Below are 21996 nucleotides of genomic sequence, written 5' to 3' on the forward strand. Positions count from 1 at the left end.
TGGGGGGCCAGGAACATTTTCTTCTGTTGGAAACATTCTTTTTTAATAATTAAAAAAGAATTATTGTTCTTTGCCATATTATGTTAAAATGAGGATTAGGCAGTGTTTGTCCCTACCGAACTACTAGCGCTGCTAGTGAGTGATTTTTCGTACTTCAGGAAAAAGGTTCATTGCTGACATTAACATTTTTATTTGTTCAGAGTGAAACATGATCCAATTACAGTTTTTCCTTCATATGGAAAAAAAAGCTCAATAATTGTAGCTTATTCACCATTAATATTGTGTTCGTGGTCTTTTATGAAATCACCAAGTTTCCAATCTACCTACGGATATTTGATAAAAAATAACATCGAATTGAATAGCTATATATTATATACCTAATTATAATAATGAAAAGTCATCATTTCCACTAAAGAAGAAATAATTACATAGAGTCACCAATATCGGTTGATACTGGTAATTGCTCTTCCATTTAACGCAAAACTGAAAAATCATATGGAAAAACGCACACCATTATATTTTTTCCAAAGCCTAAGCTTTTTATTATGATTCATGAGAATTCGACTTATTTGAAATACAGAAAAGTTTTTCAAATTCTATTAGACCAAAGCAAATTAAAAATAAAATATGGTTCTCCATTGGGTAAAAATATTGACTTTCCGTCGATTTTTTCACTCACTGTGTATCTAAGGAAGGAGCAAAAATATACAATCTGACAACGCTGTCGGAATTTCATGCAGAAAACACTCTAGGCCTGTTCTCTGCTGGGACTGTTCCAAACAGTCACCCAACTGAATACTGAACATTTTATCGCGCTAACCTTTGCAGTCCACAACTGACTTACTGATTTTGGACGATTCGAAACAGTACTAACTGAGAACCAGAACAAACCTTTTGGTTGTCTACTGCATCGAGTCACCACTGGCATCGTTGCCATGGTAAAGTCAAACAACTATGTTTGTTTTACATTTTATTTTCAAATAACTGATTTTTATAAAAGAGTTTGAAGATGTCATCTCCTTCACCAGTGCCAGTTTTTAAAGAAACTGAAGGAGATGACAAAGATTCTCTTTTTTCTTCAGAAAAATCAGAAGGTGAGTCCTCCATTTAGTATTCCATAAAACTGAAAAATTTATTTCGATTATTTAGTATTCAACATGCAGGATATTTTCAATAGTACTTACTTTGATATTAAAAATCATTAAACCGGGTCTGTATACATTTAAAATTGAATAATCCATTAAAATCATATGCAGTTCTTGAAGTTCCAAACAAAAGTGTTTCAGATTGTTATTATTTTTAGAAAGTAAACTGCAGGTCTAAAATTAACTTGTAGATATAAAATGAGTAGAAAATTGACATCAGTTTTTCAAAAATAAAATGTAAAACTAATTTTATTTATTGGTAACCATGGCTACACCACCTTTTTGCGCTATCTCATAGATTTTCATAATCACTGTAATAAAAAATTCAGCTATGTAACTACTACAATACATTTGTTTCCCGACGTTTTTCTCATTACTTTATGGTCAGAGCTACGTCAAAAAAATAGGGACCAATATTTTTTGGGTATAGAACTCAAAGCTATACATAAACTCCACATAAAGGAAGAACATATAACTAAGTGAGAAACAGAGCAAGCCCTCTTTGATGAATACCTTGTCATCGATGAAGCCTCGCAAAGAAAACTCCAGAAGGGTCAGGTCAGGTGAACGTGGTGACCTTTTTGCTACTGCACAAATATTGATGATGTTTTTTGGAGAAAAATTTCGGGAAACACATGCATTGTAATACATAGCTGAATGTGGTATTACAGTGGCTACAACAATCGATGAAAAAACTAGAGGTCCTGTATAAGTTGAATATATTTTTAAAATGCATTTTATCACTTTTCTGTATTACTTTCAGTAGTTTGAATAAAGCTTGTGATAACACTTCCCAAATTGATATCAAAATAATGCAGTTTTGAATGAAGAAAAAGGGAAATAAATCATTTTCAGTGACTTTTTTCATTTTGAAAAGCATTCCACGACAAATTTTCGTCTATATACTTCAAATCAATAGATAAACAGTTTTTCGTAATAAAGTGTTCGCCGAATTAAAGTTATATTTTCATTTTTTTTTTCATTCAATTTTTTCCCCACTCAAATAGAAAATTGGAAATTTTGCACTAGAGTTTTCCCAAATTTTCCATTAATTTGTTTTTATTCGATAGCGAAAACTGATGTATCCGAATCCTCCGTATCAGAAGAAGAAGAAAAAGTAATAGAATATTCCAGTGAAGAATTAAACAGCTTCGTGTCGTACATTAAAGAATTGACTACTCTCCATTTGTTATCGCCCGAAGATTGGACTGCAAAATGCGAAACAATGATCAGGTATATAACTAAAAGAAATCATTTTTATTTTATCACGCTTTTATTAGCTTCACCTGTATGTATGTATGTTTGTTTGTAACTGTCAAACTCGGGATCTGTATTTGACAGAATTATCGATATTATTGCTTGATCTATTCGCGGGCAGATGGCGCTGTATGTAACCTTCATGATATAATTCGAACTCACTTTACAGATATTTCGCCTGCTGATTGATCCCAAAGTTTAGATAAAATAAATATAGTTTAAACAGACTAAAAAATATATATTTTTTTAATAAGCTTAAAACAATAACGAACGGAAAACAATAGTATTGTTGTGAAAAAAGAGTGGCGCTTTGTGCCATATTTTTTGTATTTCAAGCACTCGTTGCTTTTTTCACAATAATACTAGTATCTTTCGTTCGTTATTGTTTTGAGCTTATTTAAAAAAATATTTTTAACTTTTCAGTTCGATGTTCTTTAAAAGCGTGTGTTTTAGTTTTTTAAACTATATATTTTTTTTATCTAGTTACTGGTTGATGGACACCAGCAAGCCACTCCTCTGCATCTACTTTGATGAGGACGACCTCGTTTGTGATACTGAAGTACCGACGGGCCCCATTCAAGACGACCTCATGTACTTTTTGAGGCAGCCCAACTACAGATTCGAAGTCGACACTTTCTACGACAATATAATTTTCGGCACCGTCGACTACAACATTGAGGGGACGATGCTGGAAATTGTTAGAGATGTCTATGCTCCTTTGCTACTATCATCCCAAAATTGGCCAGACAGTATCCTTTTTCGAGAAACATAAAACTGTTCACATTGTTTTAAACGGGGGCCACACTAGCGGCTAACGTCAATGCCCATTATCGCGATAATTTTTAACGCGCTAAAGTGGGTGGCTACACTTAATACGGTCAACGTGGATGCCCATGATTGGCGATAAAAACTGCGTTAATTTTACTTGGAAGATGGACGTTGACAGTAACACTGACGTGTGTGGCCGCTTTATCGCATTAATTCAGGAAATCCAGTAACAAAACTAAACAAGTTTGGAAAATAATAAATAATGAATTGGGAAATAAAAAAAGGGCACTTGGAAACAAACCTATTACTCTAAAAAATGAATTAAAGGAGAAAATTAACAATCCACAAGAAATTTCAAACCTTTTCGTTGAACATTTTTCATCTTCTGCCGAATTGCTCATCTCAGAGCAATTTGGTCAAAATGTATTACTTCCCTGTACCTATTCGAAAAATACTGTCAGTATCCCTTCGATACATCCCCATTCACAAAGACAGAAATTCTAGGTACTCTGGAAACAATGGCAAATAAAAACTCCGCAGGTACTGATGGTATCTCAATAGTTACTGTGAAAAAAATTGTAGACCTTATAATCGAGCCACTATTGTTTTTGATGAATCAGTCATTTTTTGTAGGTTGTTTTCCAAATATATTTAAAACGGCTCTCATATTTCCTCTCTATAAAAAAGGCGACAAAACTGAGGTAGACAACTACAGACAGATATCTTTACTTTGTTCCCTCTCTAAACTGTTTGAGAAAGTTGTTAGTAACAGAATTCTGAATTACATGGATCAAAATAATCTTTTTAGTAATAACCAATATGGCTTCAGGAAGAACAAATCAATTGAATCAGCTTCATACCATTTATTAAATTTCATTTATACACAGGTTGACTCGAATAAACTAGTTGTAAAAATTTTTTTTCGATTTGTCAAAAGCATTTGATACCATTTCTTCCGAATTTCTTATAATTAAACTTGCAGGCCTAGGTTTCCCAAATAATCTATTAAACTGGGTGAAATTATATGTGGAAAACAGTAGTCTAATAGTTAGCTGCAATGGAATTTTATCAAGTCCCAAAGATGTAAAACTAGGAGTGCCTCAAGGTTCTGTCCTGGGACCATTGTTGTTCCTCAATTTCATAAATGACCTGTCTGAATTCTTTTCTGAGTGTCACATAACCATGTTGGCGGATGACACTACAATTACTGTGGCCGACAAAAACGAAGTTGAGTTGTCAGACAAAATAAATAAAATAATAGATAAATTCAGTGCTTGGTGTCAACGTAACAAACTTATTCTGAATAAATCTAAATCTGTTTCAATGAAATCATTTATTAGGAAAAATTTCAGCAGTGACTCTTCCACAATAAATGGTATTCGATCTTCCAGCGAAGTCTTGTTTTTAGGAACGTCTTTAGACGAAAATTTGACCTGGAGCGGTCATATTCAGAAGGTCTGCAACAAACTCAATTCCGCATATTACTCAATCAAACAATTGAAAAACACTCTAGATAATTTTGGATTGATGAATGTCTATTTTTCTATGGCTTATTCTCACATCAGCTTTAATATCATTTCTTGGGGATGTGCAAGGGAATTTCCACGAGTTTTTGTTGCTCAGAAAAGATTGCTGAGACTAATTTTTAATATAGATTTTCAAGATAGTTGTAGACCAATTTTCTTAAGAGAGGGCCTATTGACGGCACCTTCTTTATTTATCTTGAAGTGTGTCACTTTTGCCCGTAACAATATAACTGAATTTGTCACAAACGCGGATATACATGGTAGAGACACCCGTCATGGGAAACTGTTAAGAACCCCCTCACACAAAACGGCTCACTTTAGATGCTCCCCACTATTTAATACAACAAACTGTTATAATAACTTGCCGGCATCTATTAGGAAAATCGAGTCAGATAAACTTTTTAAAATTGAGGTGAAGAAACTTCTCTTACAGAAGTGTTACTACAGTCTTGAGGAATTCTTGCACGACACTTTTTCATGACATTTTGAGAGTATTTGCTAGAGCTTCTCCGATTTTTTATATAATACTTCTATGTTGTGAAAGTTTGTGGACGTGAACCATATTTATTGTTTTTGTATTGTTCAACTTCTGTAGTTTTATTTTTGTTTTATGACTTAGCACATGTACTCAATGTACCAAAGTGTCAAATAAATAAATAAATTCTCGCATTAGTCTCTAATGTATCGCCACTTGAGCTATCCTCTAACACCAAACGGCAACGTTACTGCCGTTGTCAAGTATCGCGTTAAGTCGTGGCTACACCTAGGGTTAACGTCCATTATCGCGATAATTAATGGCATTTCTCGTTAGTGTGGCCCCAGCATTATAAAGTCAATGCAACAAAGGTTAATGAATATTTTCCTGACCTCGCGCCAAGGTGTGAAGAACGAGTTCTGCAACAACCTGCAGATTTTCCTCTCGAAATTAACCGACCTCCACTACAAGCTGTCTGGACTCACCGTCTTGTACGTTCCCAGCGAGGTGTTGAGCATCCCTCTTGCTGGCGCTTCGAACGATAAAGAGTTGGTGAAGAGACTGGAGGGAATCGTCGTTTTCTGGACGAAGCAAGTGCGAGTCGGTTTGCAAGATCAAGACCAAAACACTCCAGATGATTTGCTGTGCCCCAAGGACGAATACGAGTTTTGGAAATACCGATGTGAGTTTACTATGAAATGTACAATTTTATGTAACACCTGGACTGAAAAGTCCCGGGTCTAAGAAAGAAAATCCTTATTTTTTTGTTCAAACTTGGCTTTATTCGAAGTTCAATTCATGCAGTTTTGACATTGTTTTGATTGACTTGTGACACGGTCCGTGGTTTTGATGAAAAAAATGTTGTTTCTTTGCCATTTGCGGCCGTTCCTTTGCAATTTCGGTCTTCAAAAGCTCCAATAACGCTTTATAATATTCACTCAATAATGTCGATGAATATTACACCACGCACATCCCAAAATACCGAGGCCATAGCCTTTCCAGCCGATTGATTTGCTCTCGGGCACTTTGGACGAGGTTCACCAGTTGCTCTCCAACCAGGTGAAGATCGTTTTGATTCCGGAGTGGAGTGATGGATCCATGTTTCATCCATTGTCATATATCGACGCAAACATTTCGGTTTGTTATGTTTAAACATGGCAAAACACTGCTTAAAATCATCAACACTTTTTTGTTTTTGGTCAACAGTGAGCTAGCGCGACACCCACATTGAACAGAGCTTCCTCATACTCAAATGCTCATGCAATATAAGGCCAACACGTTCTTTTGATATCTTTACAACATTAGCTAACTCATGCAACTTCACGTTTCAATCATTCATAAACGGTTTTGTGAATTTTTTTATGTTTTCTGGTGTTACTGCCTCATTTGGACGTTTTTTCAAGGTCTGTCACACTTTATTTTCTATCGACGCAGTAGGATCTTGTTTGATCTTTGTACACTTCAGCGGCGGCTCCTCAGAGGAAGCAAGGGAGGCTTAGCCTCACCATAAAATTTGAGACTATTCATCGCAATAAATTAAAAGATATTGACAAAAAATTATGATTATTTTTTTCTGAAAATACTTGGTTATCATTACTTTACCATGAATTTTTAATATAAATACATAATATGCCCGAAAAAACACTATCACTTACTACATAGCACGTACCACACTGTATTCTGCATCAACAAAACGAATAAACCATCAACCCGAAATAATAAATGCCATAAGTTGCAGGGGAGCCAAGCCTCCGACCGCATTAAAATAAACAGGCTCCACGAGACCGCTCCAACCAGCGACATACGTCCCGATTTGTAATTTCAGTTGCAGAATTTAGAGCGTTAGAGGAGGCTAGCCTCCAGTTGGTCTCCGTTAGTGTACGACTGCGTTTGTTTTTTATTTAATTATTCGGACGGGATGCCGTGACGGACCGGAACTGAAAAATATTTCGGTAAATCGTCTTAGTGTTTCTTGATAATATTTGTTATTTGTGTATAAAACAGGCAGTATTGTATTATAGCAGTGCTTTTTGGTAATATTTTTAATGTGTTTTTAAAGCGATATCGATATTCCGATTTATTTGGGTTCCCTAGAATTAGCTTTTCGCGGACACGATGAAACCGAAGATTCGATTAATCGCGGCAATAACAAGGAACTTTTAATGTTATGGGGCAAATATGATTCACAATTTGGCACTTTTTTAAACGGTAGCGTTTTTTTGGGCACCTCAAGAACCATCCAAAATGAGCTTATAGACAGTGTGGCATATATTATTGAGGAAAATATAAGCAAGGAGATTGAGAGTGTTTCTTTTTTTGCATGGGAAATTGATGAAACTACCGATATTACCTGTACATCACAACTTTCAATCGTTTTTAGATATGTCAAAGATGGTAATGTGGTAGAACGTTTTATGGGTTTTCATGATGTTTCATCTGGGCGCACAGCTGACAATTTGTTTAATTTTTTAATTCGTACGTGTGACACCTATACTTTTAGGCAAAAGTTAATTGCGCAAACGTATGATGGGGCTGCGGTCATGGCCGGCCACTTAAATGGTTTACAAACTGAAATAAAGTCCATAGCTCCTCATGGACTTTTTACATATTGTCATGCCCATGCCCTAACTTTAGTATTAAGCAAAACGTGCATAAACAACATAAAAAATTTCGCGCCTCTGGCGGCTTTTCTGTGTGTGTATATAGTCTTTATGACTTTAGCTTCCCCTGTTCTCCCATGCACGAGCCGTCACTGGTGTACTTGAGGTGAATTTAAAATGTGAACTATAATTTTTTGCGAATTTTAGACGAAAATCTGCTGGGCTTGAACTACCAACTGGAGAACGAAGGCATAAAGCACATCTGCAACATTTTGACGTCGATCCAGTCCACGTACGTGCGACAATTTCGTGTGCTCGCTGACGAAATAACGAAAAACGTAGCCGAATCCAAGTCGAACATCGAATATCTAAACGTCCTGGTAGCGCCTTGCGAAGAATTGTCGGCTGCCAAGTCTCCCGATGAATTCAAGAAGATGGTTCCGAAAATTTTCCATCTCATTCGGCACATCTGGATGAACAGCCCCTATTACAACACGACAGATAAAATCACGCAGCTGTGCAGGGCGCTCAGCAACCAAATCATATTGCAGTGCAGAGGTTATATCGACTTGGACGTTGTGTTTGTGAAGAAGCACACGAAGAAGGCCATCAAAATGTTCGAAACCTGCATAGACGCGATAACGGAGTACATCAAGACGTACGTGTTCGTGAGTATAAACGTTGTCGTTGCTTGTTGAGTTTTATGAACCATATTGTTGGTTTTAGATATCTAATAGTCACGACCAGTTTGGGGAGAGACCGTGGGATTTGGATCTGGCTCCGATATTCAACCACGTCGATTCGTTTATGCAACGCTGCAAAGATATGATCGAGATTTGCGAGGCGATGGTAGTTTTTGGACGTTTCGACGAAACCGAGAAAATACCCAAACCAAGGTTTGGCGGTTCGAAGGGACCTGAGTTTGAAAAATGGGCGGAACGGGTTGAGAAAATGTTTAGAGAAAGCTTGGCAGATATCGAAAGGGTACGATTTTTCTTAATTATACATATTTTTTTATTGCTGGGCTCCCGATGGACTACATAACTCTTCAACGTTCGTTGAATGTGGCGAGGGCCGGAAAGAAATGGCCAATTATTCTAACTTGTGGTATGAAGTGGTAAGCGTGTGCCATAATGCTGATTGATTTTCAGACCCCGCGTCCTGACTTAATCATTTCAACTAGAAAAAAGCAAAAGTGAGGAGCAGGTCTTCAATGCTGTTATAGAGGGCCCTATATGCAATGGTTTATCTTTGTGTAACCGCTAAAGAAAAGTGGTTTCTGCGGGCCAACTCGGCGACGTAGTTGCAGTCACCTTCGTGTTCAATCTTGAAGAGAAATGACGCAGTTTCTGCTTTCTCATGGTGTAGATCATGCAGATTTTGATTAAGGGCATGTCCTGAAGTTGTTTTTAATTCGATTTTAGACGAATATCAACTTGTCCAGTATACAGGCTGATTCACGGTGGATGGCACATTAGACGTTTCTGGTGAACCAGACAACGGATCACTTTGAAAATTTAATGGAGGGCATATTCGGACATTCTCTAGCCAACTAAAATATTTTCGACAATGCGGTGTTGCCGCTTCTATTAGAAAGCAGTAGCAACTTTGATTTTTCAAATGGAACACTCTGTATATAATATTATTTTTGGAATCTCCAACAATTGCCCGACAACTTTTCTTGATATTTCCCTATACCTATCTGTTACCGTTTTCGAAATAAAAATTAATTTCAATTTTTTTCTTCGGAAATCATGACTTCTAAAAATGCTGATATCTTTTAGTTAAGAAGTACTATAATATCGAAATTTGGTTTGGAGTTAGGTGATACTTGGACACTTCCCACACGTCAGCCTAATCTCCGTCACTTCAATACAGGGTGGTAAAAAAATACAGTTTTTTCGTTTGCTTGAAAAAGTTGCTGAAATTTGATTATTTTAAATGGAAAACCCTGTATATTATTGAAAATTCGGAAAGCTGCTGAAATTTGCTTTCTTTCTATGTATATCATACCTATACCTAACTAGTCAAGTTTTGGACTTATGAACATTTATTTGTGAAAATGTCCCTTCAGAATGGTATTTCCATTCGGTATTTGGTAAGCAGGCCATGATTACTATTTGACAGTAGCGTTGTGACATTCTCCTAATAATATGAACATTTTCGTCACTTCAGAAGTTGCAAATACCTTCAAAACGATGGAACAAAACTATTCAAACGAAGTTCTTATGAATTTGTTCATTATTTTTGGACAGTGTGACAAAATTATCAGCAGAACATGTAGAAAGTTCAATGAAATGTATCCGAATCTACCGCCAATGAACCTCAAGAAATTTATACGAATTCAGAACAATTTCAATATGTTTGGATAAACTTTAAAAAAGCACCAAGAAACTTGAAATTGGAAATATTGATATGAATAATTATAAAAAAGTAAAACAATCATGTGGAATATTTCAAAATATGTTCGAATCGCTGGCCGTTCACTTCCAAGCACTTTAAAATGCGGGTGTTGACTGCTTTCGTGGTGGCAGATCTGATTTCATTGGGATCCAAATCTTCAAATGTTTGGGCAATCCTTTCTAACAATTCATCTCTCGAACGCACGGGTATATTGTAAACTTTTTCTTTAAACATTCCCCACAAATAAAAATCTAATGGATTAAGATTGGGTGATCTCGCTGGCCAATTCCACGGTCCCAAGCGCCTCATCCACCGATCGTCAAATAGTCTATCCAGTTCTGCGCTCACTTCTCTTGTGGAACGATTGTTCGTTGGTACTTCAGGTTCCATTCCACCACGGCCTACTATCCCTAATTTTGTTCTACTTAATCCTGACTCCAGCCTTGAAAGCCTATATTCACTTTGTATTTATCATTCGTTTAAGGTGAAGCAAAGAATACTCGATGTTCAAATCGCCGATTGGTACGACGACATTTTGAAATTCAAAACGAGGATGAAAGACGTGGAAGTAGTGGTGGAGAACTTGACCAATGCGGTTTTTGATAGCGTCGCGAATATTGAAGAAGGTATCGAATCCCTGGCTGCTCTCCACAACTTTACCAAGAGGAGAACCCTGGTTTCTCTGATCGAGGGGAAAACTTTACTGGTACGTAGTTGCGATAGTCGAATGTTCTAGTATTATATAAACATTTCATAGGTGTACAAGATGTTCAGGCAGGCGATATTGGACGCAAAGCAGGATATGCAGACAGAGGCTGAAGTTTATCCTACTCTGATGTCATATTTTTCAGGAAGAGCGCATATGATAAACATGAAGAAGAACATGTTGCAAAACTTGAAACAGGTGGAATATCAACTATTTCATACATTTTAGATATTTTTGTTGTTCTAAACTCGTGATTTTTTTTTTCAGATGTTTGATGATGCCGGTTGGATGATGCCTTGTAGTATTTCGAGAGAAGTTTTCGCGCAGTACGAAAAGTTGGTATCGTCAGTGAACGATCACATTTTCAACCTCTTCCGAAAGTGGGTCGACAGCATTGGAGAAGACATAAACGCCAGAATAAACAGACCGCTGATGTGTAAAAGCTTAACGAAACCTGGACTTTTGGAATGCAACATTGACAGGTACGTAGAAGATTGCGTATTATATATTTTGCAGTTTCAATATTTTTGATTTCCTGAAGGTCTCTGTTGGAAATCTTCCACGAGGCGAACTACTGGGAGTCTCTCAACTACGAAATTCCCATGTACGTTAAATCTGTTTACCAGCGAGCGGAGTCTATAAAGTTCGTCTACGAGTGTGTGTTGAACGTCGTACTAGATTACAACAAAATAATTTCGTCCTTATCAGACGATGAACGGTTATTGTTTAAACCGTTGATTACGACGGTGGAGAAAAAAATCTCGCCAGGTCTCAGCAAACTTACGTGGGGCACTGATATTGGAGATGAATATATAGCAGATTGTAGCAATATTACCGCAGAGGTGAGTTTTGTATTGTCAGTACAATAATCTTTTCATTTTGGCGCCCTCCGACTAACGTCAATAATAATAATAATACCACTATAGAAAAAACAAGAGAGAAATTTTCTTAAAATTGTCTGACAATAATACCGTTTTTGGAAAAACTATATAAAATTTCGGATAACGATGAAAATTTTGATGGTGATGTAATATAGGTAAAATTTTAATATTTTTCAAAAAATGAATTTAGCAAAATTACTTTTTCCCTACCCACAGCTGTAAAACCACTTTTCTCGATGAACGTTTATCACCAAATTGATGTATATTCATATAAGACAAATGACATATGTTGATTTTAGCTTCAAGCTTTCGTAGATGACTACAAGAGTTGTAATCTACAGATTGTTTCGATATGCGAAAAAATATGCGATACTCCCTTGATCAACATTCGTCCAAACTATGCCTTCGAAATTGAGGAGTTGGTCAGTGACTTGACAAGAAATATGCAAGAAGTCTTATGTACGCTCATCAGCTGGTACCAGGAGATTATACAGTTTGTTATATTGGTTTTTGAAGGTTTTGAATCGAATATGGGGACTGTAAGTTCAACACCAACTTAATTAATTTTAATATTTTGAAATCTGGTTTCGTGATTCCCGCGTATATAAACATGTAACGTTTCTTGGAATAACAATACGCACAATTATATACACAAATTGTATTGTTGTAGATGGCGAACCAGTGGATAAAATATATTAATAATTTTGATCGGCTCATGGAAGAGGCGCTGAAAATTTGTTGCAAGAATTCTTTGGAGTTTATGTACGAAGCTTTGCATGGCGATGGTACGACAGAACCTAATCCACTGATAAAACTAACTGCGAATTTGACAGATAATAGGGTCAGTAGTCGAATCTAAGAACATTAGAAAGGATTCATGAGCAATGATTTGATTATTTGTAGATTAAATTTAAACCATCTCTGGTGGAAGTGGCTACGGTGATTTCCAATATTCATCATAGCCTAGTTGAGGCCTTAACTGCTTTACCTAGACTCAATGACAAGTTTCACGTGTCCGATACAAGTTTCAAGCCTTACAGCGAGATAATAGCCGAAGATTTGCAGTGTCAGCTTTTGCAGACGAAGCTGAATCAAGGTAAGTCTCACGATTGAACAACTAAACGAAAGTTCAGTTGTTTTCTTTCATCGTCTGTTCCAGAGGTGAGAGTGAATGTCGAAAAGATTAAAGTATACATGCAAACTTGGGAACCGTTTCGCGATTTGTGGGAGGTGGACAAGTTGAAGTTCATAGCAAGATATGAAAGGGAACACCCGAGCGCTCTTCTGTTCGATTCCAATATAGGCCGCTACACTGAAATGGCGAACAATGTCCAAATCCAAGAGACCGTCTCTGCTGTACACTTCATGCAAATAAACTGCGCAGAACTGAAACGCGCTATTGTCGATCACTGTATCGAATGGCAGGAAAAATTGTGTGATCTCTTGTTTAAAATGACCGAAGCGAATCTTCGAGAACTTTATGATTACATTAGGATGAACAGCGAAGAGTAAGTGTAAAAGGGAAACGGCAACGCAATATGTCTATTGAAAAAGTGATTTCAATTAATTTGGCTGAATTTTTCATATGTTACATGTCTCTCGAACGAATATCCTAATGTTAATATAAAGTTTAATAGAGTTACGTAGAGATACGTAACCAAATTAACGGAAACCACTTTTCCCGCAGGCTTGTTGTATACTCGTTATTGAAGTGGGCTGGAGAATGTACTTTATGGCGTACAACTTTCACTTTCTTTGTTTGTAGAATAATGCGGGAACCTTTGACCCTGGACGAGATGCAGTACTCTATAGTACTTTTCGATCAATTGAAGGAAGACGTTCCGTACCGAGAAGAGCAGTTTCCTTTAATGCGAGATCAGATTTTGACGTTGGATAAATATTCGGTGCCCATTCCGGACGCTGTGAGGAATTTGGAGAAAAATATACCTAAGGAATGGGCGATTTATCTGGAACTGCTAGAACAGGCCGATAAAATGCTGGAATACTCCAAGGTACTGATCAAGGAGATGAAGAAGTGAATGCATCGTCTCGTTTCCTCGTTCCCCTCCTTCAACCCATTACGTTTTTGTTTGCGTTTTTTTTTTGTGTGTTGTCCTTCATTTACAATTATTTTATTATTTCGGTTTGATTTAACACAACGCACAAATTTATTTACAAATATATTTACTCTCTCTCTCTCTCTCTCTCTCTCTCTCTCTCTCTCTCTATATATATATATATATATATATATATATATATATATATATATATATATATATATATATATATATATATATATATATATATATATATATATATATATATGCTGAACTGGTTTTTCCGGGTATTTGATCCGTGTATGTGATATTATCTCTAATTTCACCGACGTTTCGACAAAATCTCATTTGTCATTATCAAGGTGTGCTGTTACGTGTTCAGAAATTTGTTGACCTTGCTCAACTCACTTCTTACTATAATGGTAAAATGGTATTCGTTATGTGTTCAGAAATAGATTAGTCCATAAACCCTCTACTACCTACTATTTAAACGTTGTTGAGTTTTACCTGCGTTCTTCTTCTTCTTAGTTGGCCTCATCTCCCCGTTAAGGTATTGAATATGAAATCTGAAGTTTTCATATATATATATATATATATATATATATATATATATATATATATATATATATATATATATATATATATATATTCCGTGGGACATCATTTCAATTAACGCAATTAACGAATATAAAGAGAGCTTTTCCATCTGTATCTGTTTCTTCATCCGCCATTTCAAAAGATACTTTATCAATTAAAATGTTCGTTTTTGGTGTCAGAAGTGCAAGTATACTTTACGTTTTTTTACTGCTGCCTAAATAGTCCATTTTGCTCAGCGTACTACAGTTTTCTACATATAATTTACTGAAATATGATTTTAATGTTATTATCGTTTGCTCCCCTGAAAATTTCCTTATTCCCCTTCATCCTTCATCGTTCAAGGAAGGTATTTGTCTGAATAGCAGTAGTACTGACCGAATATCACATCGTTTTTTAGGAACGTTTCAAAACGGAATTACTGGAACAAGCCGAAGTTTCCAGAAAGGAGACTAGGGACTTACTGAACCAGTTTCTTAAGGAAGGACCTTTCACGTCTGAATTCACGGCCACGGAAGCTATGCGCTATTTGATCAATATGAGAAACCAACTTTTGGAAATGAAACAAAGGGATGACGTTTTGAGAAACGATTTGGGAATTTTCGGACTGAGTTTTCCGGAATCCGTCGATTTGTCCAGACTGGAAGGGGTGAGTTTGATTTTTAGGTTAGGTTTTATCGAACATAGCGACATGTGTATGAAGAAAGATGGAGAGCATTCAATTTGTATTTTAGGAATTGACGGCACTTGAACTGATTTGGCAGTTGGTTCACGAATGGGATCAAGCTTGGGAGAAATATAAATCTGGAGAGTTTTGGACGATAGAAACAACAGAAATGGAAGAGACGGCCCAGACGTTGTTTAGGAAATTGACGAGACTCGCGAGAGAACTTAAGGATAAAGGGTAGGCTGTGTGTCCATAAATTTCAGTCCATATTTGTTGATTATAGTTTGTAGGGTGTTTTACTTTTCATGATACACCATTACGTTCCAGCTGGTCAATCGTCGAAGACACCCGACAGAGAGTGGACGCATTCAGACGTATGCTTCCTCTACTGGGCGATCTGAAAAACCCTGCAATGCGATCAAGACACTGGGACAAAGTCAGAGCGGCGGTGGAAGTCGATTTTGACGAAAATTCTACGGATTTCAACTTGGAAGCTATCTACGCCATGGAGTTGCATAAACACACCGAAGAAATCAGCGAAATTTCTAACGCAGCTACGATGGAGCTGCAGATCGAGAAAGGGCTCAAGGCCATCGCAGAAATTTGGAAGACTATGAAATTCGAGATCATCTCTTATAAGGAGAGGTCCGTCTACAGGATCAAGAACGTCGACGATTGCTTCCAGGCGTTGGAGGAGAACATGATGCAACTGTCGGTGATGAAGAGTACTCGGTTCGTCGAACCATTCACCGTAGAAGTGGACCACTGGGAGAGGACGTTGTCCTATATTATGGAAACGCTAGAGATGGCGCTGCAAGTGCAGAGGCAGTGGCTCTATTTGGAGGTAAAGTGACATATGTGAAGGATACAGTTTCCATAAATAGGAAAGAACATGTTCATTTAGATGTTAATAAACAAAAAAAAAAAAAAAAAAAACATGTTTATAATGAACAAAACCAAATAGGATTCAGGTACTTTGGGTCCTACCGCAGTTTTCTCGCCGCGGTTTCTAACACACAATAACCGTTCGATTACAGAATATATTCTTCGGCGAAGACATCCGTAAGCAGCTGCCCAAGGAAACGGAAGACTTCGACAACATCACGGATGAGTGGCGAGAAATCACGACGCGATTATTTTTCGCCAAGTCCGCCCTTCTGGCCACTCACTATAGGTCGCCTCCGTTTCTCTTCAACAGACTGAACCGGATGAATGATAAGCTGGACATAATGCAAAGAGCCCTGGAAAGGTATCTCGAGAATAAGCGGCACATCTTTCCAAGATTTTACTTCATATCCAACGACGACATGCTCGAAATTCTCGGCAATTCGAAGAAGCCGGAGGCGGTACAGACGCACCTGAAAAAGCTCTTCGATAACCTGAACAAGATGAAGATTCAGAAGAACATGGGCGTAAACAAACAGGAGGCGGCTGGAATGTTCTCAGACGACGGCGAGTACATGGAGTTCGTGCGGCCGTTTTACCTGGAGGGGCCGTCGGAGATGTGGCTGTTGCAGCTGGAGGCGGCGATGCAGTTGGTTCTTAGGACGGCATTCAAGCCGTGCAGGGGCGAGCTCAAGAAGATGCTCAACAAGCGCGACAAGTGGCTGATGGCGAACTGCGGACAGTTGTGTAACGCATGCAGCTTGGTGAGTGGTGGGACGAGGTTTTTTAGAATAGTTGGATACAAATCTTCGGATGATTGAAAAAATTACATTCTTCTTCAACAGATTCAATGGACTACAGATTGCACACGAGCCCTCGTCCATGCCAAGATAATGGAGAGTAAAAAACCCCTGAAACGATTGAGGAAAAAACAGAACCAAGTTTTGGGTAAACTGTCAGAACTGAGTAGGAAGGAACTCACCAAACTTCAGCGGCTCAAGGCTAACGCTCTCATCACCATCGAGATACATTCCAGAGATGTCATCGATCGACTTTATAAAGCCAGTGAGTAAATGTGATTCTCCTGAAAAAAAAAAACGAAGTGATTTTGTTATCCCACTTCTGCTACCAAATATTTTTTAATGCACGCTCTTTTTACAGATTGCAGGGACACTAACGCCTTCGAGTGGTTTTCACAGTTGAGATTTTATTGGGACAGGGACACGGACGATTGTGTCATCAAACAAACAAATACTTGCTTCAAATATGGTTACGAGTATAATGGGAATTCAGGAAGACTCGTTATAACACCATTGACGGACAGGTAATGAATTTTCATAAGGATCCGTGAACGTATTATGTTTGACCGTATTTTGTCATAATTTCCAGATGTTACATAACCTTGACTACCGCCCTTCATCTCTACAGAGGGGAAGCCCCAAGGGACCTGCCGGAACGGGAAAAACCGAAACGGTTAAAGACCTCGGTAAAGCGATGGGTATGTGGGTGATAGTGAACAATTGTTCCGAGGGATTGGACTACAAGAGTTTGGGGAAGTGTTTTTCTGGGCTGGCCCAAACGGGTGCTTGGGGGTGTTTTGATGAATTCAATAGAATCAACATTGAAGTTTTGTCCGTAGTCGCTCAGCAGATTTTGTGTATCCTCTCCGCTATCGCACAGAAGTTGAAGAGATTCACTTTCGAAGGTAGGTTGAACATTGTTCGAAATACTAGCCAATGGAAGTGTGTTTGGATTTTTATTTAAAGATGAATAGTATGACGCACTTTTGATAGATACTTTTTTATAGGTTACGAGATTAACTTGAGGTCAACTTGTGGTATATTCATCACGATGAATCCAGGTTATGCTGGCAGAACTGAATTGCCAGATAATTTGAAGTCCATGTTTCGACCGATTTCTATGATGGTGCCCGACAGTGGTATCATTGCTGAAAACGTTCTCTTCAGCGATGGTTTTCAGAATACTAAGTCGTTAGCTAAGAAGGTGAGAAAAACCCTGGTATCGATAGAATTTTGTATTACAGTTTCGTACCGCGACGATTATTATTACTATGTAACCAAAAATGCATAAATAATTTTTAGTCTTATAGCGAAAGGATAATATTTTCCACCAAATTGTACTCAAGAGTTTTGTAAATAGGTTCTTCATCGTGTACGAGTAAATATAGTCCAAATCAATTTTTTTTATGATTTTCTTGAATTCCATAGGTATTCACACTCTACCGCCTAGCCGTCCAACAATTGAGCAAACAGGACCACTACGACTTCGGGCTGAGGTCCATGGTAGCGTTGTTACGATACGCTGGAAGTAAGAGACGTCAGATGCCGCACGTACCGGAAGAACAAGTCGTTTATTTGGCCATGCGAGACATGAACATCGCGAGACTAACCGCCAACGATCTTCCTCTGTTCAATGGGATAATGTCGGACATTTTCCCCGGAGTAGTCATTCCCATAGTCGACTACATCGACATGAATTTCGCGATAACGGAGTACATGGAGGAGAATAATTTACAGGTGCGTGTCATGAGCGGGATTGGTAAGAATATAAATTATTTCTCCGGTGTATTCTCTGAAATACACTGTCCGACTAGAACGACAAATATATGATTTTCATTCAACATAATTTGTCAATTATTTGCGGCCCTGCTTCCGATGATGTCACGCACACTGCATTCTCTCTCGAAGAATCTTGTTTTCAAACACCAGGAAACTTCATCATTGCAATTTGCATTATCAGACTTTTCTGATAATCGAACTTTATTTATCCGATTTTGGTAGCCGTGGTCCAATGGAGAGAAAGTTTCGTACGTTTCGCCGATGGGCATCTTCAGCGGTGGTTTTCAGCAATGCGTTGCCACCTCTTTAATGAAACCCTATGCTGTATGCAATCGACATTTATAGAGAGAGTAGTGGGGAGAACTCAACTTACTGGTTCGGGCAGTATCTGCTCTATGGCTTCATGAACGATATTTGGTTCAGAACTTCACTTTTCTGCCATTGTTGCTATTTTATGACATTCCAGCCTATCCCTATCGCCCTGACAAAGATCATCCAACTGTACGAGACGAAGAATTCCAGACATTCGGTGATGATTCTGGGCAAGACTTGTACAGCGAAATCTGTAACTTGGAAGGTGCTGCAAGGCGCGATGGGCAAGTTGAAGCTGCTCAACAAACCGGGTTTCAACAACGTCCAGGTGTTTCCTCTGAATCCCAAAGCGCTCAACTTGGCAGAGTTGTACGGAGAGTATAACCTGAGTACCAACGAGTGGTTGGACGGGGTTATCAGTGCGGTGATGAGGCAGACTTGCTCAGGTATGAAACGTGAATGATATTCATCTCGATAACATTATTGAAGGAAAATCAAACTTAGTTGATATATGAGTTCTGTGGACAAACGTAAACAAACAATATGGTACTTCTAGATGAATCTCCTGATCAGAAATGGATACTTTTCGACGGGCCAGTCGACGCGGTCTGGATAGAGAACATGAACAGCGTCATGGACGACAACAAAGTCCTGACATTGATAAACAGCGACAGGATAACGATGCCGGAGCAGGTTTCCCTTCTGTTTGAAGTCGGCGACTTGGCTGTTGCCTCGCCGGCTACTGTCAGCAGGTGCGGGATGGTGTACAATGATTACAAGGACTGGGGATGGTCGCCTTATGTTGATTCGTGGGTCAATAGCAAGAAAAAGTTCGGTGAAACGTTTACGAAAAAGGTATGCCACGCATATGTGACAACAGGTAATTTAATTGGTGTTCATTACAGATGCTGAGTTTGTTCACTACTTATTTAACGCCGATATTGGAATTTAAACGACTCAATTGCCAAGAGAATCTCGAGTGTGCGGAGCTCAATTTGGTTATATCCTTGTGTAAGCTGTTGGATATTTACGCTACGAAGCAATACGGTCTAGATCCTGCCAAGGAGGAGTTTGAAGACATAGCCAAAAATTGGTTTCTATTCTGGTGAGTTCGTTAGTTTTCCTTTCGTGCTGCCAGACTAGTTCGAAGTTTATCTTTTCAGCTTGATTTGGTCCGTATGCTGTACCACCAACGAGGAAGGGAGAAAAAAATTGGACGTTTTCATAAGAGAAAAGGAAGGCGTTTTTTCCGATTAAAGACACTATTTACGAATATTTTGTCGATCATCAAAATAACTGCTTCGCTCCATGGTCGGAGAAACTGCCGTATGGTTGGAAATACGAAGCTGGGTAAGCACGAACAGTTCATTTGAATTATTAGACTATTGATCGGGGAAATGTGGTGTTTCACAAGGAACATTTCTGGAGCCACTAAGATTCGTAACGTATAACTCTCATTTGTAGGAGCCCTTTTTATAAAATCACAGTCCCAACAGTTGATACTGTTCGATACGAGTTTCTTGTGGGTTCCCTCTTGGCCAACGGTTTTCCAGCGATGTTAACTGGACCTGTGGGTACCGGTAAAACATCAACGGCGCAAGCAGCTCTCTCGAGTCTCGACCCGGAAAAGTACACCATCTTGAACATCAACATGTCGGCTCAGACTTCGTCTCAGAACGTTCAGGATGCCGTTGAAAGCCGCGTGGAAAAACGTACCAAGGGTAGGTTCGCTCCTACCGGTGGAAAAACGATGATAGTTTTCATGGATGACTTGAATATGCCAGCGAAAGAGACGTATGGTTCTCAACCTCCGTTGGAATTGCTGAGGTTGTGGATTGATTACGGTTTTTGGTTCGACAGACAGAAACAGACACGGAAATATATACAGGTGAATATTTATCATGGTAACAAGCATTTCTATAAAGAAAATCTCACTAGAGGCACTAAATAAATTACTAAGTGAAAAACTAATAACAACGCTTTACTTCTCCAGAAAACTATTACAGTTTATGTAAGGATCGAATGAATGTTGATGATTTGAATTTAGGTAAGGATGACAAATCTATTTGTTTTTTAGATTTATATAAGTTGTTTGTTGACTTCTAATAGTTTAGCTAGAAAATTCACTTGATAATTTTATTTCGAAGGTTTTGAATAGGTTTCAATAATTAATTTGTTTTCATACCTGCATTGATGATATACTTCGTTCAGTTTTTCTTCGATTTCAAAGCCTGTTCACTCAATGAATTTGTTATCGTAAAAATTGATCCAGAAGCCTTCTAGCCTATCTACTACTGGCATTGATGATATGGTTTACTCATTTTTTCGTCAATTTTAGAGCATGCATAGTTTGGGCTCAATAATGAAATTTTTTTCATGAAATTTTGATTCAGTCTAGCCCATCTGTAATATTTTAACCATTTTTTCGACGATTTCGCATACATAAATATTTTGGGCTCAGTAATGAATGTTTCCATAAAATTTTGTCCCAGAACTCCTCTAGACCATCTACTACTTGCATAGGTGATATACTTCATAAATTTTTTGCCGATTTCAGAGCATGCATATTTTGGGCTCGATGGGTCCACCCGGAGGCGGCAGAAACGTCATCACGGATCGCCTTTTAAGCAGATTCAACGTTATAAACATGACGTTTCCCGAAGACGAAACCATATCGAGAATATTCGGCACGATGTTAAGTCAACACCTTGCTTCGAATTTCCCCGAAGATGTGAAATTAGTGGGAAGGCAGATAACTGACGCTACTATTGATCTGTATAAAAACGTTATAGTAAAGATGCTGCCGACTCCCACGAAGATACATTACCTTTTCAATTTGCGGGATATCTCCAAGATATTTCAAGGGATGTTGAGGTGTCACCAAGATTTTCAGAACGACAAGGGAACGCTGCTGAAGCTCTGGATCCACGAGTGCTTCCGAGTGTTTTACGACAGGCTGATTGATGAAAGGTAATGGTGGTGGTTCTGAAACAATATAGTAAATAGTAGTACATTCTATTTGCCACGATGATTACCCTTTTTTCTGTGATTGAATAATACAACTTATATTTCAATGAATAGAGGGGGGTTTACTCACAAAAGGTCCGGTAGTTCTGAACTTTTGATATGTCTAGCAATATT

The 21996-nt window shown here is 38.1% G+C and overlaps 1 protein-coding gene and 1 long non-coding RNA gene across 3 annotated transcripts in view; one reads left to right on the forward strand and one right to left on the reverse strand.

Moving 5' to 3' along the window:
• Positions 1-94: 94 nt before the first annotated feature.
• Positions 95-1464, reverse strand: LOC141482372 (uncharacterized). 2 transcript variants are annotated; one of them, XR_012465474.1, is made up of 3 exons: positions 1185-1423; positions 892-1123; positions 95-323 (listed from the first exon to the last, which is right to left on the reverse strand). It is a non-coding gene; the product is annotated as an uncharacterized lncRNA (long non-coding RNA). The 2 variants fall into 2 exon arrangements; XR_012465473.1 differs by lacking the exon at positions 95-323 and having other exon boundaries at positions 958-1123; positions 1185-1464.
• Positions 957-21996, forward strand: part of kl-2 (dynein heavy chain 2, axonemal kl-2) — a 36804-nt gene continuing 15764 nt past the window's right edge. The window contains 32 exon segments of the mRNA XM_074175478.1: positions 957-1094; positions 2216-2378; positions 2886-3151; positions 5575-5853; positions 7979-8439; positions 8498-8755; positions 10659-10880; positions 10932-11078; positions 11148-11362; positions 11422-11722; positions 12061-12300; positions 12432-12602; positions 12665-12857; positions 12921-13269; positions 13527-13773; positions 14813-15061; positions 15147-15316; positions 15407-15923; positions 16117-16728; positions 16810-17029; positions 17126-17288; positions 17354-17403; positions 17406-17669; positions 17772-17968; positions 18193-18501; positions 19010-19301; positions 19412-19710; positions 19761-19960; positions 20019-20094; positions 20096-20205; positions 20320-20743; positions 21413-21825. Coding sequence (XP_074031579.1) covers positions 1010-1094; positions 2216-2378; positions 2886-3151; positions 5575-5853; positions 7979-8439; positions 8498-8755; positions 10659-10880; positions 10932-11078; positions 11148-11362; positions 11422-11722; positions 12061-12300; positions 12432-12602; positions 12665-12857; positions 12921-13269; positions 13527-13773; positions 14813-15061; positions 15147-15316; positions 15407-15923; positions 16117-16728; positions 16810-17029; positions 17126-17288; positions 17354-17403; positions 17406-17669; positions 17772-17968; positions 18193-18501; positions 19010-19301; positions 19412-19710; positions 19761-19960; positions 20019-20094; positions 20096-20205; positions 20320-20743; positions 21413-21825 — 8162 coding nt within the window. The 5' untranslated portion in view covers positions 957-1009.

This window comes from Leptinotarsa decemlineata, unplaced genomic scaffold (genome assembly GCF_025532065.1).
Source record: "Leptinotarsa decemlineata unplaced genomic scaffold, Ldec_3_MD MMD2_tig00001064_RagTag_RagTag, whole genome shotgun sequence".
In the NCBI taxonomy this organism is placed as follows: Eukaryota; Metazoa; Arthropoda; class Insecta; order Coleoptera; family Chrysomelidae; genus Leptinotarsa; species Leptinotarsa decemlineata.